Genomic DNA, 17,358 nt, shown 5'->3' on the forward strand with positions numbered 1-17,358 from the left:
CCATAGAAATATATCCTTCCGCATGTCTAACCCCGAAGGTGTGACCCAATTATCTGGAGCTGACTGGCGCTTACGTTCCCGGATGATTCGGCACTTTAAACCTAAAGCAATGGGATTTATCCTGTCACTGCACCATAACTGGTAATTCGTCGGATCACCTGGAGCTCACGGACACCACACTAAGACGCAAGGAATTGCATCAACCTGGAGAGGCATCGATTTGAGGTGTACACAGGTAAAACACACATACGCATACACACAGATCAACAAAGGATTACCTTCTGGGACTTGAGGCAATAAATGAGCTTACAGGATAAAAGGAGACAGTACTAAAGAGTGAGAGAGAGCTCTCATGGATTAAATGAATGTCTCATGGATGTCTTCTGTGAGTTGTGAATCGAGGAAGAGTGCTACATAATTGCAGTGATAGAAATCCCAGGTCCAGAAAGTAAAAATCCAGACTAGGATTTTGTTTAAACCAACCAGTTGAATATACAGAGTCACAGAGTACTTAACTGGTTGGTTGAAACAAAGTCCTGGTCTGGATTTTTACTTTCTGGACCTCTTGGCTATAACCCTGACTAGTACATAACAGCTATACACCTGATGTGCACATTCAAAAAACAGTTTGGAGAATGCACCAGACATATGAAATGACAATCTTTAGGGAGTAAAAAGCATGAGATGATACAGAAGGTGATGAGAAATGAGATGATAAGCCCATTAGTTAAAATATTTACGATTTTATGGGCATCAAAATATACATCATGTGCTGAAGAAATAGTTTATATTCCTACAACCGGTTCAAAATTTTAGTTAATATCAAACCAAATTAGTTTTATTCCATGAATGGGTTCATCATGTGATGCAAATAAGCAGTGCCCACACTTTGTAACACTCTGACAGCTGGGGCACCAGAAAAATATTGTGACATAACAGTACAATACTGTACTGTGAATGAACCATATTTTCCATGATTAAATTAGAATTTGTATCCATAATTTAACTTTTTTTTCATTAAACTAAAGGAATAATTATATATATATGCAGATACATTACTTTATAATTATTACAATCTACTGTAAGTTCTAAAAAAATAATTTTACAAATGATCTCCGCTATTTTGCACATAATTACGTTTCATCTACCCATAAAACCTCAGATTCTGTGTAGAAAAACAACAAAATTACTAAAACATCTGCTAATCAGACAGAAAATGTTCACTTGGGTATCAGCATAGGGGACACCCTAGGTAGGGGACACCCTAGGCAGGGGACACCCCAGGCATGGGACACCCTAGGCAGGGGACACCCCAGAAAAGGGACACCCTAGGAAAGGGACACCCCAGGCAGGGGACACCCTAGGCAGGGGACACCCTAGGAAAGGGACACCCCAGGCAGGGGACACCCTAGGCAGGGGACACCCTAGGAAAGGGACACCCCAGGCAGGGGACACCCTAGGCAGGGGACACCCTAGGAAAGGGACACCCCAGGCAGGGGACACCCTAGGCAGGGGACACCCTAGGAAAGGGACACCCCAGGCAGGGGACACCCTAGGAAAGGGACACCCCAGGCAGGGGACACCCCAGGCAGGATACCAGTCCATCGCAGGGCATACACAGTATGGGCAATTTTGACATCGATTCACTTAAGTGCATATCTTTGGACTGCGGACGGTGAGAATGAAAACTTCAGACAAACAGTTGGTGTGAGGCCACTATGTAACCACTGCGGCATCATAAATCACAATATACAGGACAAATCACCATAATATGTACGTGTTAAGTAAATTATAGGTTGCATCTGTGGCAATACTGTCAAGCAGAAACCACTCGTCACTGCTGGAAAGTGCATTTCTCCAGGCACATGGCACTCCTGTGTCATTAGACTCTTGTTGTGTCATGACATGTCCTTTGATTATGTTTACAGTGAACAGACCAAACATTGCTTCCATTAATGGAAACTTTTCAAAATAAACCCGAGACTTATTTTAAAAACACAAGAGTGGGTGCGATGGAATGAACAGACCCTGGCTTTTCTCAGTCTTTTCTCAGTTTTCACATTCCTGTCTTTCAAATATTATGTGATCTAAGAAGAGGTGTAGCTACTGTACTGTTTATGAATCTCAGAAATAAACAAATAAACAAAACTGTACAGAACATAAGACTTCCCATCCAGGACGTTTCAAATCTCCCAAAATTAATGTGGGATGGGTTTTAGTCCCTAGGTGAAGGCTTGATGTATACAGCTCTGGAAAAAACTGAGCAGCAGGTTGCTTCCAGACTCAAAATTTCTAAGACAGCATCCACAAGAACGATATGAAGCAGGAGACACTGGTAATAACTGAAAACCAGCCAGGTAGAGGGCAGAAGCAACTTTCTAATGCAAGAGGTGACCATCAATTTATCCAACAGTGCCTCATGAACTGGAGGATGACATCAAATGACCTTCAAGATGAATGGGAAACATTAAGTGGTGTGAAGTGCACTGTTAGGACAAGGGCGTAACAGGCTCTTAGAGGCAGGACTGATGTTCCTTAAAGCAAGGAAGAAGCACTTCATCATAGAGAAACAGAGAAGAAAATGATAGTTTACACAGAAGCAAACCCATAAATTGAGAAATGTGTCAAAATAAAAATTGTGCTGTGGTCTCACATTTTTTTCCAGAGCTGTATAACTTGTAAGGAAAAACTGACCCCATCGGCACAGAACATAAAGCACGTCATGAGCAGTAAACTGGGAACAGCTCAAAACATCCCTGAAAACACTGGAGGGGCTTATTATTACATTTTGAAGCAGAACATTATGGGGCAGCATGGTGGCCCCCAGGCTTCCCGGCCCCCTCTGTGTGGAGGCTGCTCCTGCCACGTCTGTGTGCCTTTCCTCCAGCCCAAAAACATAAGATTCGGTAAACTGACATCTCTTTATTGCGTACGGTAAGTGAGTGTGTGCCCTGCAATGGACTGGCTTCCCATGCATGGTGCTCATGGTTATGCACACACCGCTACCATGCTTATTTGTTAATTGTAGCTCATATTTAGCAGCTTAAGCCGTGACCACATGACCAACGTAAACGCACCTTCCCACCATCATGTACAATGTCCTTTCTACATCAGGGCCAGGCTGCTAATAGCTCCACCAAACGGCATTCATCCAAGTTACACTACACTGGGCAACTCGGCCTGCTCCTTAATCTACTGTTAAAGCCAGCTGGCACTTCAGCAGCAGAACGGCCTTGAAAGATCGGACAGGAGGAGTACAAGAACTCACGGGAACCTCTTTAGTGTCCTTCAACGATGTTGAGCCACATGCTTCAGGCGGGCTTAATGCACTGAAATGGCCTCAAACCGAAATTCACTACATTTAAACTGGTCAATACATGTGTATCTTTTTCTACTCTTCACTGCGGTATGAAGCAACCACTAACATCACTTGTTTTCTTTTGAAAGTAGACTTGCAGCCCCTTTCTCGACGGTGAATAGCTAATAAGTGCATTTTCATGAGTGCTAAGGAATAGCTTGGTGCTTCACCACTGAATCATCCAGATTTTGAGCTATGGACCTGGTCTGATTAACTCGTCATAGTTATATTGTTCTCAATGTAAACAACTAGAACGTTCCAGATTTGCGTCCAAGTGTTTTATACCTAAGAAGCAGCTGAGAGAGTATAACGGTCTGAGATGCTGTTACGAGAGGAGCTGCAGAAATTACAACACGAGAGATGCAAATGACAACTGAGTGTTTTGGTATGAAGGCTCCCTTCATTCAAATTAACGTTATTTTGATATTTTGACATTTCTCAGAAATGTCAGACGACATGCATTACTCAGTGTTTCAGGCAGTAAAATATTACAGAATTGTTATGGAAACGAAAGCAACTGTTCTAACTGAAATATTGAAAATGTCAGTTATGCTTTAAAGAGCTTGTGTTACTTTCTTTACACTGCTTTGACTGAGAATTTCAATGCAACAGAACACGGTTATTTTCAAGTCAAAAAACCAATGACACAGTTTATCAGCTTGAATCGATAAAATGTCACCTGTCATTAGACAAAAGTACATTTTCTGTCAGTAAAGAACTGTGGCTTGGAGATATCTCCAAGCACAATAACACAGATGTAATGTTACATGACATATTACGATGAGATGTCATTCAGCCTATCTTTCTTGTTGATTAAAATATAAAATGCAAATATAATATTTATAAATATTATATAGATGCACATTTATGAGCGCATTCATAAAATACTAACAAATGTTTATTTCCAAACTAGATTTTGCAATCTAAACATGAACTTTGACAAGGTGTTCAGCTTGCACTTTTTATGATTTGTTCCACATTCCTTGGCTTAGTAGGGCGGGAACACACATATAAATAAGGACAGTTAGCCCACTGTGTGATTAGCACTAACATCCATGGAAAAAAATCTATTTAAAACTGGTTTATAGAGCAGCAATTCTATCATTGAGCTTTCTATCATGAGGTTCCAAGCATCAAATATCTATGAAATACTAGAGTGGGCTATCCCGAATTACAACCGGCACTTACAACCAGAGGACCAATGGCATTCTTTGATAATAAAACTACAAGATAATATCAGACAAATCTATAAAGTTTATTTTTCTATATCAGAAAATTCATTTACAGAACCAAGCATGGTATTCAGAAAATTCACAAAGTATTTCCAATAACGATGTTTGTTCTTCCTTACACAAACCCAAGCATCACATATTGCTTGCTTACCACCCATAAGTCGTCGCACCTGTGATCATAGAAAGGGCCGAGACCCGTCACACATTCTGTCCCGTACCTGAGTGAGCGCAAAACCCACTTCTAAAGGGAGCCTCCAAATGGCACTTACAGAGAGCAGGTCCCAGGGCACCCGGACCTGTTCCATCTCCAGGAAGCTGATCATTTTCCATGCTCAATTACACACCGCAGGTGCCACTCTGCTCCGTTACCTTGCCAGTGGCAGGTGGGTCCTTGGTGCACAGTGACACGTAAATTTTTACACCTTTTTGCACAATTCACCTCCATGCACCAATTGCGGCCCAGACATGGCCGCAGTCTCTCCCCCCCAGATTTATGGCAGCTTCCAGACTCTGTTCTCGATTGAGGTTAGTACAGCACGTCCCCTTCCAGACTCTGTTCTCGATTGAGGTTAGTACAGCACGTCCCCTTCCTGACTCTGTTCTCGATTGAGGTTAGTACAGCACGTCCCCTTCCAGACTCTGTTCTCCATTGAGGTTAGTACAGCACGTGCCCTTCCAAACTCTGTTCTCGATTGAGGTTAGTACAGCACGTCCCCTTCCAGACTCTGTTCTCGATTGAGGTTAGTACAGCACGTTCCCTTCCTGACTCTGTTCTCGATTGAGGTTAGTACAGCAGGTTCCCTTCCAAACTCTGTTCTCGATTGAGGTTAGTACAGCACGTCCCCTTCCTGACTCTGTTCTCGATTGAGGTTAGTACAGCACGTCCCCTTCCAGACTCTGTTCTCCATTGAGATTAGTACAGCACGTTCCCTTCCAGACTCTGTTCTCGATTGAGGTTAGTACAGCACGTCCCCTTCCAGACTCTGTTCTCGATTGAGGTTAGTACAGCACGTTCCCTTCCAGATTCTGTTCTTGATTGAGGTTAGTACAGCACATCCCCTTCCAAACTCTGTTCTCGATTGGGGTTAGTACAGCACGTTCCCTTCCAGACTCTGTTCTTGATTGAGGTTAGTACAGCACGTCCCCTTCCAAACTCTGTTCTCGATTGGGGTTAGTACAGCACGTTCCCTTCCAGACTCTGTTCTTGATTGAGGTTAGTACAGCAGGTTCCCTTCCAAACTCTGTTCTCGATTGGGGTTAGTACAGCACGTTCCCTTCCAGACTCTGTTCTTGATTGAGGTTAGTACAGCACGTCCCCTTCCAAACTCTGTTCTCGATTGGGGTTAGTACAGCACGTTCCCTTCCAGACTCTGTTCTCGATTGAGGTTAGTACAGCACGTCCCCTTCCAGACTCTGTTCTCGATTGAGGTTAGTACAGCACGTTCCCTTCCAGACTCTGTTCTTGATTGAGGTTAGTACAGCACGTCCCCTTCCAAACTCTGTTCTCGATTGGGGTTAGTACAGCACGTTCCCTTCCAGACTCTGTTCTCGATTGAGGTTAGTACAGCAGGTTCCCTTCCAAACTCTGTTCTCGATTGAGGTTAGTACTGCACGTCCCCTTCCAGACTCTGTTCTCGATTAAGATTAGTACAGCACGTCCCAAGCTCTGCTCATCCTTAGCCCTCAGCCCGTTAAAGTGTTTTTACCCTGAAAGTATTAATAAAAATTACTGTGATGCATATATTTTTGTTAATGCTTACATTTGCAGCACGAAACAAAAGGCCATTCCAAATCTGAGTCACCATACTTGAGGTAACCCCTTAACCAGAAACACAACCTTTGCTGCAATCACAAGGAACTAGTTAGTCATGTGAAAACATCACAACCAATGTTAAATAAAATGACCATGTCATTTTTCTAAAGCAGTGCCAGGTTGTCCATGACTTTGTGTTATCCACTGACTGCAGTTACGGGAGGACTTGATGGCATGTTTAAGTTGCTGGATGGTATCATCCTGGAAGATGTGACAGTCATCCAGAAAACAGCGTCTGGCCCCAAGATGATTAATGCATAGCGGGTATAAGTCGAATATGTAGTCTGTATCAAATTGTGTTTCGTACAAAGATTAACATTCACAAGAGATGGCCACCATATTTGTTATATTCACAATCCTGAGGAGTGAAGTTAAAAATCTGCTCTGAAGCTGAACTCTACACAGACTGATAACTCTGTTGTTTACTGAAATAACTCATACAGAAGTCACAGAGTCTTTCAAGCTTGCTGGTAAATTAACATTTTATAAATCACTGAAAAAAAAAAGAAATATGCAGTTTTGCTCTAGATGGGTTTTTCAGACACATAAGGAGGTAATTCAAGCAAAGCTTTTGAAAATCTTTAGTGTAAGAAATTTTTATAAAATTATAAAAATTATTTTATTTCTTAATTTATAGATGTTACATTTGGAGGTGGCCATAGCCAGCAAAGTGATTTTACCTCTTTTTATCTTGTTACAGTGATTAACTGAATTCAGAAAAAGCAAACAGGACCTTTGGCAGATCTCACAAATAGAAAATGACATTTACGATTGTTGACATTTTTTAGAAAGAAATTTTGAATTTGAACTAAAAATCAAGGAGGAAAAAACACTCTGAACTTCCTTGGACAGCCTTGTACGTTTTGTGTAACATTTACATAAGTGTTGTTTCTTTTGAAAACACGGCTCCGATAATTTAACAGTTCTTTCCAAATACAAATGACCTAAATTTAATGTCAAAGTAATAAAAAGTATCACTTGTTTGAAGTATTAACCAGTATTGTCTTCCTCATCTGTACCTGTGCTTCTCTTACATCCTCTGCAGGGGGGGGGGGGGGGTGATATTTAACAGCTGATTTATGAACTCGGTCTGTTATCATGTTTCCCGTTCACTAACATCTTGCTATTCTCCTTTTCAGTCTGTGTTTAGCAGATAATAATCATGTAGAAAAGACAAGAATAATCAAAAAACTAAAAGAATGCAGACTCAAACCACAAACCCAAGGAATAAACCCAAGTTATTTATTCCTCCCTGTCAGTGGAAATCAATATTTTATTACTGATTCACCAGAGCTCCGGTCCTTCTAAATAATGTTATGCAGTGAGGCCCCATGTTCCTTTTGACCTGTGATCCTGCTCCAGCACCGTTTCCTTCCCCGCCAACAGCACCTCAGTCCCCCCACCTTTCATCCTCTGTTGCAGATTTGTGACAAAGGTACTCTGCCCTGAAGTCAAGGATACTTCACCAGGAAACAAAATGGCCTTTACAATAATTACAAGAGTATATAATTTTTTAGTGTAATGACTGTGTTAAAGGAACCCCTTGTACTTACATAAGGTACCGTCTCCAACGTCTCAGTGTTGACTATAATCGGGGCAGGACTCGCCTGAAAAAGAGAAGAAATGAGGATTAAACGAAAAGAAAAGGTACCATTATCTACTCATTCCTTAAAACAATCCAAACTGACTGTCTTGCCCCTCAGAACTGGGAGTTCAAATCCTGCCTCGGCTCTGTCTCTTGCCTATAGTGATTTTACTTGTGGACTGGCATCCCATGGACTGGCATCTCGTCCAGCGGGTACTCTTACCCTCGTGCCCTTGTAGCCCCCCCCCCCCTCACGAGGACATGTGCTAAGAAAATGGATGACTTGAGATTGAACATAGACAACATCCGTCGACTTACCCAAAGATGATCAGACTGTACCATGGATAAATGTGTTTGCAGCACAGTTTGAACAGAAAATGGATATAGTATCAAGTAAAAACAAAAGAATCAAAAAACATATCAACAGTGACATCTACAATAGGCAGCAATCGTTGTCCTGTTAGGAAATACACTGTATAACTGTGGAGTAGAGGGGTGAGATTCACTGTGGAGAGCCCATTCAGTAAGATTCATGGCCAGAGATACGGTAGGCTCATTAAACTGAAACAAGCGTCTTCTAACGATCATGCAGCCAAAGCCATTTTAAACTCACTCTTGTTAATTGGAATTGAGCAACATTTCAAGCAAATCAATGACTGTTCCAGCATTTGATAAGGGGCAGTGCGTGGCTCAGCAGGCTAAGCCTGTGATTGGGAGGTTGCTGGCTCAAGCCTAGGCAGAACCATCACATGTCTGTTGGCCCTCGAGCAAGGCCCTTAACCCCCTTGTTCATTGAGTATGAAACAGGGTAGATGAAAAGAGAATTTCCCTACAGGGATTAATAAAGTATCACTATCCCATTTTATTAACCCTCTGGAAAGTGACCCTCGAGAAGCACCTACAGTAGGTCAATGCTGGAATGCTCATCGGGGCTCAGTTGTTCAGGAGTAATCTGAGCGGATTTCAGATATCGGATTGGATGAAATCTTGAAAATGGGCTGTTCAAAAGAAAAAAAGAATCCTGAATTCTGATAAAATCATATAATCCAGTCTTGGTTTTGATCAGGAACAAACCTTGAGTATGTGTTGTTCAATTTTTTTTTATTTAAAACGTGTGTTCAAAATATTCTGAAATTATTTGTGTATTTGCTTTTACTTATTTTTTGTTAGTCAGATGAGGTGAGTGACTGTTTAGAATAAACTGGAAATAGAAGGGGATGTTTGTATTATTCAATGGTACTGTTTACTATCTCTTCAAATAACAGCACTTAAAGTGACCCCACACTGGCTATTCGGCCTGTAGTTCTTTACACAGCTCGTAACCTACATTGTGATATGTCGTCCCATTTAGAACACTGGTAATCCAGATTTGGTTATCTTTAAAAGTTTGCATCTGAATCAGGGTGTAATTCTGCTTTGAGAAACCGGCGTAAAGGTAGGATGGATTACCTGGTCCTGGATAATAAAACATGGGATTTCTGAATCGGGATGATTATGAACCACATTCAACTTTTTGAACAACTGGGCCCTAAAGATCACTAAAGTCAGTTAAGGGTCAGTGACTCCATGGAACGTGAAACCTGGTGGGGGGGTCTAAGGCAGATTGCTATTGAGCTGATCAGTGCTAAACACCGGGACACTTTCTGCTAACTCTGCACCCCTGATAATTGCATTAATGAATTCTGAGCCTTAGGAGCTATGGCTTAAATAAAGAAAAAAAAAATATGGTCAGAAGGGAGAGGAGGGAAACTTTCAAAGTGAGGAAATTGATCAACAGTCCCATTATATTGTAATTCACAAAACATCCAGCAGAGCACACATGAATAATTTCTGTCAGGCAACCTAAGCAATGAAAAGCTGTCAGTTACGAAGCACCCTTAGGTCCTGAACACCCTTAGGTCCTGAGGAGCCAACTAGAAGTCAAGCCTGGGCAGGCAACTAATGTAAGTCAGCTAATAATGTTCCCTGTATCAGGGTATCCAACTCTGGTCTTCAAGTACTTGCAGGTTTCACATTAAATATTAACTAGAGCAGAATTTACACCCAAAAGCACTAGCTGACAAGGCCTGTAGTCCAGATAACTGCTCTGACAAAGTGCTTAAGTTGCCATTGACTGCAAACCAAAACACTACTACGGTGTCTCCTGCCAGGTGATTCACACTTGGCAATACCTGAATCCAAACCAGCATGATTGGTCTGCCAGGTGTTTGCTTTAAACATGCAGTATAAATCAGGTGACACTCTACACTCTACAAAAACAGACATGTTAAATACACCATTTATGTTCTAAACGGGCAGAGGCAAGGATGCAAATAATCATAATCATCCAGGTTACAAGGATTCTGAACAGTGTTCATTTTGAAGGATATACACAAATAGCTAAAATAATCTCCAGAACTGGCATGTCAACGGGGCACAGCATTAAATATGCTTTAAACACTAATAACCTGCCCTTTACTTTGATTTGATGATAGCTCATTTGAATCAGATAAGAACTTTAACCTCCATGGCTTTGCCCTGAAATGGAAATTTGTGTTGACCAAGTCAACTCTTCTCGGCACACATGTAAGAGCTGGCGGCAGATGCCTGGGTCATGTGACCTGCACAGCGCTTAGCCATAATAAGATAAGCTGAAGCAAAGGCCCTTTGGAACCTTAGAACAGGACCCCTGCACTGCTATGCCACTGAAATATTGGGAAGTCATTACAATGAAAATCAAGGGGCTTTTAAATTTTATATTTCTATGGGACTAGAATAACTATCAATACCAAAACAGCATTTATTCCATTAACCTGTGCAATGCATATTATTTGCAAACACACACATACACACACAAACACACACAAACACAAACTATTTACTTATATATAAATTTGTAAATTTCAGTTGCATTTTGTGACTGAAATTAAGTGGAATTTGGCTATGAAATCTAGCCTATCTTTGACATCACATTCAGTACCATTAGCATAAAATCACAAACTTCAAAGTGACCAAAAAAACAAATCAGAACAAGCATAGGCAAAAACTTGATCACCAGTAATCAGAAGTAAGCACACTGCTAATTAAATAATAAAATAAAATAAATTACCTCCATGTTTCAGCAAAACCACGCTTAGCTGATGAAATAGTCTGGATTAGTGATGGAGCTTTTTATCCATGGGGTTAATTATATCCTGTAGTAATCAGTATACAGTGTTCTAATCATTAATCATACTGGAGGTTAGTAACGGGTCATTTTTTTGCTGTGTGAATTACCATCAGGATCTGAGACGATTCTAGCAAACATATTTAAACTACAGCCCTTAATCTTCAGCTAACTGAACATATTGCCCCATTGCTTCAGAAAAAAAACCCACTACCCAGAGTTTACTTCTGCACTTAAAGATTCAAATAAGAGGCAGGGAGTTTGCCCTCTGTGTGCTCTGAAGCCGGATCGTTCCCACTGAAGCTGGTCATGGACCGTGCGCCCATCTGGCTGAAAAATCAGCAGCGTCAAGGGGGCACCGACTTGGCTGCACTGTCTGTGGCCCCCTGTCTCGATCTCTGGTCTCTGAGCATGAGCTGCAAGTGTCCGCTTTGCTTTGGAGAACAGAGAAGTGGGTCAGTCCAGTCCAGATAAAGCATAAGGAGCCTAGAGATAGCTAGTATATCATAGTATGGCATATTGCCTTGATGTGATCGACTGTGGTCATTTGTCCATAATCTCCAATGGGTGGCCAAAATCAGAGTGGGAGAAATAAACAGGACAGCCCAGGACATCTGGGGGGGACAATCCTCCCCGAGCATACCAGCACCCCAACTCCCCAGGAGACAAAATGGGAGCTATACCACTCTCTACCACCGGACAAGGACAGACATTTACAGACAGCACACGAGTCAGTCCAAAGAGTCAATTGTCCAGTCCATATTTAAAAAATAAAAAATAAAAAGTTAAGTCAAACTGGACAAGAGAGGAAGAAGCAGAAACAATGCAGTCTTCTCCCCGTATTGTGTCACTTCAGTCACCCTCAGCAGAAGGAACAGAATAGCAGACCATTCTTCCAAGGGTTTATTATTCTGGTGGTGAAAAGGCCCTCGTTCACTTTGCTGTATCTTGCAGGTCTGGTCTATGGCAGGAGGCAGTGAACATGTCATATGAAACCTTCAATGTAAGCCTACAGACATCTCGTCCCAGAATACGAGCTTAAAAAAACTGCAATTCCAAAAAACACAACCAAAAACTGCAGGATTAATAGAAAGATATATAAATAAATTGAAACCATGAACATTATCAGCAATGGCTACATGAACAACTTTAATTCAGCTATGTAATATGAAAAATGTCATAAAACCTAATTTCAGGGAGAGGAAAAATAGCAGCGTTTGCCAAATACGCATAAGTATAGAGAAGTACCTGTAAATTAAATCTCTCTCTTAGTTCCAGCGAAACACAAAAAAAGGGGGTGTTCAGTCAGAAGCCATTTCAAACGGGGCCATTTCGTTTGGTGGGCAGCCGTCTCAAAGGTGCGGTAATCAGTCATTAGGCTGAGAAGCACTTTAACTGCAGCACGTGTCTTTCAGGCTGATGGGGGTGTATTTGTGCCTTTATGACCATACAACGTCAGCTTCACTTAAAAACGTGTGGTTGTTGAAAATGGGTGAATTATGCATCATGATTAAATGAGCAAAAGAACCCATCTATCCACTCAGTAATTACATGGCGTATTAATCACTATACTGCATTTTACTGTACTAGTTATGACATTTGAAATATGACAATAAACTCTGAATTAGGAGAAGATGTCCACTAAACTGATGAAAAATGAAATGCAACCTTGAGCTCTGATTTATGTATTTATGTATACCCTTGGTATGAATTACAAATGCAGCAATACACAACAGGAAAATTCATTGAAAGCATAGATAATCAGACAGAAATGTGGTTGTTTTGTTTCTGAGAAAATCCCTCCCAGACCTTTGGTGGTTTAATGATGGATTAACAGCAAGGTGACCACATTGAGCTGCCTCTGAAATTTCCTACATTTTTCACAATGACACAAATGCGTAGTGATCAGTTTTTAAACAGCAAAATGTGTTTCCAAAAGCGTTAAATCGGTTCACTTCTTTCATCAGCTTCATGATTTGTGTGGGTTACCTGAAAGTCTCCATATATTTAGCGCATGGTTTTCAACATTTAAATGAGTCAGATTGCAACATTGTTACACATCACTCATTTTGATCCTCACCACGGATTTAATGCCGGATTTGTGATCATTTCAGATGAAAATCCCCATGGTTTGCGTCGTCTCTGATGCCTTCAGCGAAAAGTAGCTTTTCAGGAGTGCCTTTAGCGCTCCAGTTTATTCCGATTAATAATTCAGGCCAGAATCTATGTATAGCACATCAAGTCCTTATCAATATTTTACAGGTGGTCATGACTGGTCGGAAAAAAGTCAACAGCTAGGGAAGAGACACTGGCATGCTCATTGGGGGAGAAATACAGTGGTCTTCTTCTAGAGGGGACTTTGGGGATCAGTGCAAGACTAAAAGTACGATGTATCATTTATGTGAAAGAGAAATCCAGGAAACTGTGGCAGAACGATCTCTGCTGGACCCAGACATTCCAGAGCATCCAGTCTCTTCCTCCACCGTGTCCCCCATTTGTCACACATGCCCCAGGAAGCATGGGATGTAGCTGGGCTATACTGGTCTCCGTCGTTAACGCAGTGATGGATGCTGCTGGACATCGCAAGCAGGGCCCCTTCATTCCTCTGCAGTACATTTTGACTTTGTACTATATCACAGTCACTTCTCACACTGATTGCTTTGTATAATGGACTCACATGTCAGCAGTGACTAGATTTCAAAACAAAAAAATTGACGAACTGTAACATTATGAAAACTTATCTGAAGTGACTGATATGTACTACATTAGCTTGTACTACATTAGCTTGTACTACATTAGCTGGCCATTAAATGGGGCAGATAACAGGAGCGCAGATTCTTAGTACATTTCTCATTAAATGTAGCCATGGAGTTTCTTTGTGTGTATTTGTTATTATGGTTCAGAAAGCCAGAAGGGCAGAACAGTGTGAGGCTCAGCTGGGGAGAAGCTCTGCTTGCCTTCAACCAGACTCAACTTCTGACCCCATCCGAAAAAATGCCAGTTGCTCCCGCAATCAGCTGAGCCCCAATCTCCGGTCATAAAAGTGTCACAGCGGGACTACGAGTGTTATGGGGCACTTTGGGCTCTCTCTGTTAAGGTCGATGAGAGAGGGGTACTGTTCTTTACTGCTTCTCAGCCAAGGGGTTTTTCAATAAGATGACCGTGAAGGCTACATCGATGACAGGACAGAGTCCACTCTGCCTTGGCTCTAGGACACTGGGACACAGCAGTGCTATTTTAGCGACATAAGGCGACCTGCTTTCCTGTTACCCGAGCAAAGTCCCGAAGCCTCTCCCATCAACATCCAAACTCACTTTCAAAGCACAACCTAGTTGCGAACCCAGTTCAGTGGGAGCCAGGGTTTTCCCTGCAGTTTTGGTTGTGTCTCCCAGCTTAAACATTCTTCCCAGCATCCCGTCCCTGCAGCCACACAGCTCACATCTCCGAATGGCGTATCACGGAGTCATGCCGGTATCGCACCTCAGTCAAACACTGGTGAACTCTGGCTGCACGAATCCCGTCAGGATATGAACACTTGCATTTAAAATTCAGAGGGTACGCTGTTTGTTCACCGAGAAAGGCTGTCTGAGAGATGGAACCCCCTCCCAGTAATCCTACCGCTTCTCTTGTCAGAAGCCATAAATGCACACTGCACTCCCTACTCACCGAAGTCCGGAGTTCACACACATCAAGATTCAGCACCTCTGCACTAAGTCGGCAGCAGCCGTCTGCTGTAGAGGGGAGTGCAGATAGCGGAGTACACTCATATTTCTCTTTCATTTTCTATTTTAATACCAACACACTCTTTTCCACCTTTCCATATGTGTCCTCATTAATTCCACACTCCTACTTCACGGCCATACAAGCAAACCCCCCCCCATCCACCCCTGTGGGACGGGCTGCCCCGGTTGCCACGGTGATGCATTTACCTGGTAGGGGTCGCGCCAGTCATGCTGGCAGTCGCAGTCAGCCCAGAGGTCGCAGTCGACACCCCTCCCCCCGGTGCCGCTTCGGCCCGGGCTCCTCCACAGGCTGTCCGAGTGGACGGCGCTCAGCTTGCCGCGCTGCCGGGGCAGAGTGCTGCTGGCCGACGACAGCGCGGGCGAGCCGTAGCACTGGCCCTGGGGATCGTTCCAGGAGCAGGGACAGGGACCCTCAAGCGCCTCCGCATCCCGGGAGGAGCAGCTCTGTTGCTTGTTCAGGTAAGCAGTCATCCTGCCTGGACAGCGGGACCGGCTAGGTAGTCCCCTTCGATCCGTGTGGGCCCCCCAAACCAAGACTCCCCACACCGGTCAGAGCTACGGGGCGAATGCGAGGAAGGTCCCGTCTACAGGCACTCAGTAGGAGTGACTTGCCCCGACCCCCAGCAAGTCCCTGGGGCTGCGTTCACAGTCTCAGCATGGTGGTACAGAGCAGGCAGTGGCGAGAGCGAGAGCGGCAGTGAGAGTGAGAGCAGAGCAGCAGCGTGGCGCTGTTTGCTCGCCGCTCGCTCTTTGTCAATAGATGATTCAACTTGCAGCGCGACTTGACAGCATCCCCGGCTCCAGGCAGAAGCAATCTATGCTCCGCACAGCTGGGGGTTGGACACTGAAGCCTGCATTACAAGTCTGTCTATATGAAAACGGCAGGATGAGCACAGCAGGCAACAGCAGCCTTGGTATTCCACGATCAGCTATGTTTCCTACTCCTAGAAGCTGCAGCAGGATCTGTACAGTGTAGCCCTTACAATAGTCTGCACATACTGTAGCAGTATCTAGTTTTTAAAATTTTAGGGTCACATCCTTACCTTTATGACCTACTGAAAAATGTAGTCTATATTCAAAATGTCACATTCAGCACAGATATTTGTAATGAAATTATATATTTAGCATGGATGGATACAAAACCAGTAAATTATCCTGTCAGAATTAACTATCCAGGACTATCTTTTCTACTCAGTTTTAAACTCAACAGACAATCTTCCCTGAACATAATGTCTCAACCCAAGATATTATGGGTATTTAGAATTTATTAACTGAGTAGAGAAAGAATAATTACTGTTTGATCTCTGATTCCCCAATACTCCTGTTCTGTACCAAATAAAGTACACTAACTTACAGTCATTTGATCTCTAGTCTTTAAAGACAAAACTCAAGCCACACTCAAGAGATAGAGGGTGAATCAGGAAGGGTTAAGACCGGCTCACCACACTGTCTTTAGCAGTGGAGTGGAGAAAGGCAGGCTGAGAACCTACGACTAAGCTCTAGGCTTTGGTGAACAACGGTGTATTAGATGCTGGGACTGTGCCAGATCCTCAACTGACCCCCAGGATAATCCAGTCCTACCCAGCTCTCAAGATTTACATGTCATTCAAGGCTATCCAGAGGGCACCACCAGCAACAAATCTGGAAAAAGACATAGTCTGCCCCTGTATTGGGTGATAATTACCATCACAAGCAAGACAAAGAAAAGAGAATTGGAACTGGTCAAACCTGGGATCATATAAATGCAGAGTGTTTCTGATGTTTCTGCGTGTTAGTCTGCAACTACTAGTGTTGTAGTACTCGAGACGGCCTTGTTCTGATCTTGGTCTAATCTCGGAGTCAACTTTATTTTGACTTGGTCTTGTCTCGGTCTCGGGCATAGAGGATTCGAGATTTTATTCCAAGAATGATCAAGATCACTCATCAAAATGCCTCAATATTTATCACAACAGCTTAATATTCATCTGTTTAACTCTGAGAACCGGACAACTGATTGATTTTGATTTTTGCATCCATTAATCTCGTAACTTTGGATAGGCATAACGCACAGATGTGAATCGCATATCTTTGTAATCGAGAGAACTTGCTCGACCCGTTATTGTGAGCTAAAATATTTCAGAATATTCTTGTGCATAATGAGGCATATATTTTAAACATTTTTAACAAATGTAACAATTTAATACATTTTTAATACCAATTTTAACCCTTAATAATCCATAAAAGACCAATATTATTCACATTAGACGGAAAATAAAGCACATATTCACTTCCGCAATAATCTACGCACCCTTCTGGGAAAAATATTGGTAACACTTTACTTAAAGCAGTCATTATACTGCATTATACATAGCTTCATAATGCAATATAATACATTCATAAAGTATCATAAACACAGCTATAACTATTCGTAAAAAGGCATAACACATTATAGTGTATGTGTATTAAACATTAGGAATACTCTATGAAGCTCTTGTCTATAATG

At 42.4% G+C, this 17,358-nt stretch overlaps 1 protein-coding gene across 23 annotated transcripts in view; it reads right to left on the reverse strand.

Annotated features, from left to right (window-relative positions):
- Positions 1 to 17,358, reverse strand: part of dlg2 (discs, large homolog 2 (Drosophila)) — a 218,191-nt gene that overhangs the window by 66,742 nt on the left and 134,091 nt on the right. For 22 of the 23 annotated variants that reach the window (XR_011992173.1, XM_072713670.1, XM_072713679.1 and 19 more), the window contains one exon: positions 7,957 to 8,010. Coding sequence is in view for 22 of the 23 variants with exons in the window: in XM_072713670.1 (XP_072569771.1) it covers positions 7,957 to 8,010 (54 nt within the window). In the remaining variant the exon portion in view is untranslated. Of the gene's footprint in view, positions 1 to 7,956; positions 8,011 to 15,062; positions 15,620 to 17,358 lie in introns of those variants that run through there. The other variant, XM_072713685.1, reaches the window with a different exon arrangement.

This window comes from Paramormyrops kingsleyae, chromosome 6, assembly GCF_048594095.1.
Source record: "Paramormyrops kingsleyae isolate MSU_618 chromosome 6, PKINGS_0.4, whole genome shotgun sequence".
Lineage (NCBI taxonomy): Eukaryota > Metazoa > Chordata > Actinopteri > Osteoglossiformes > Mormyridae > Paramormyrops > Paramormyrops kingsleyae.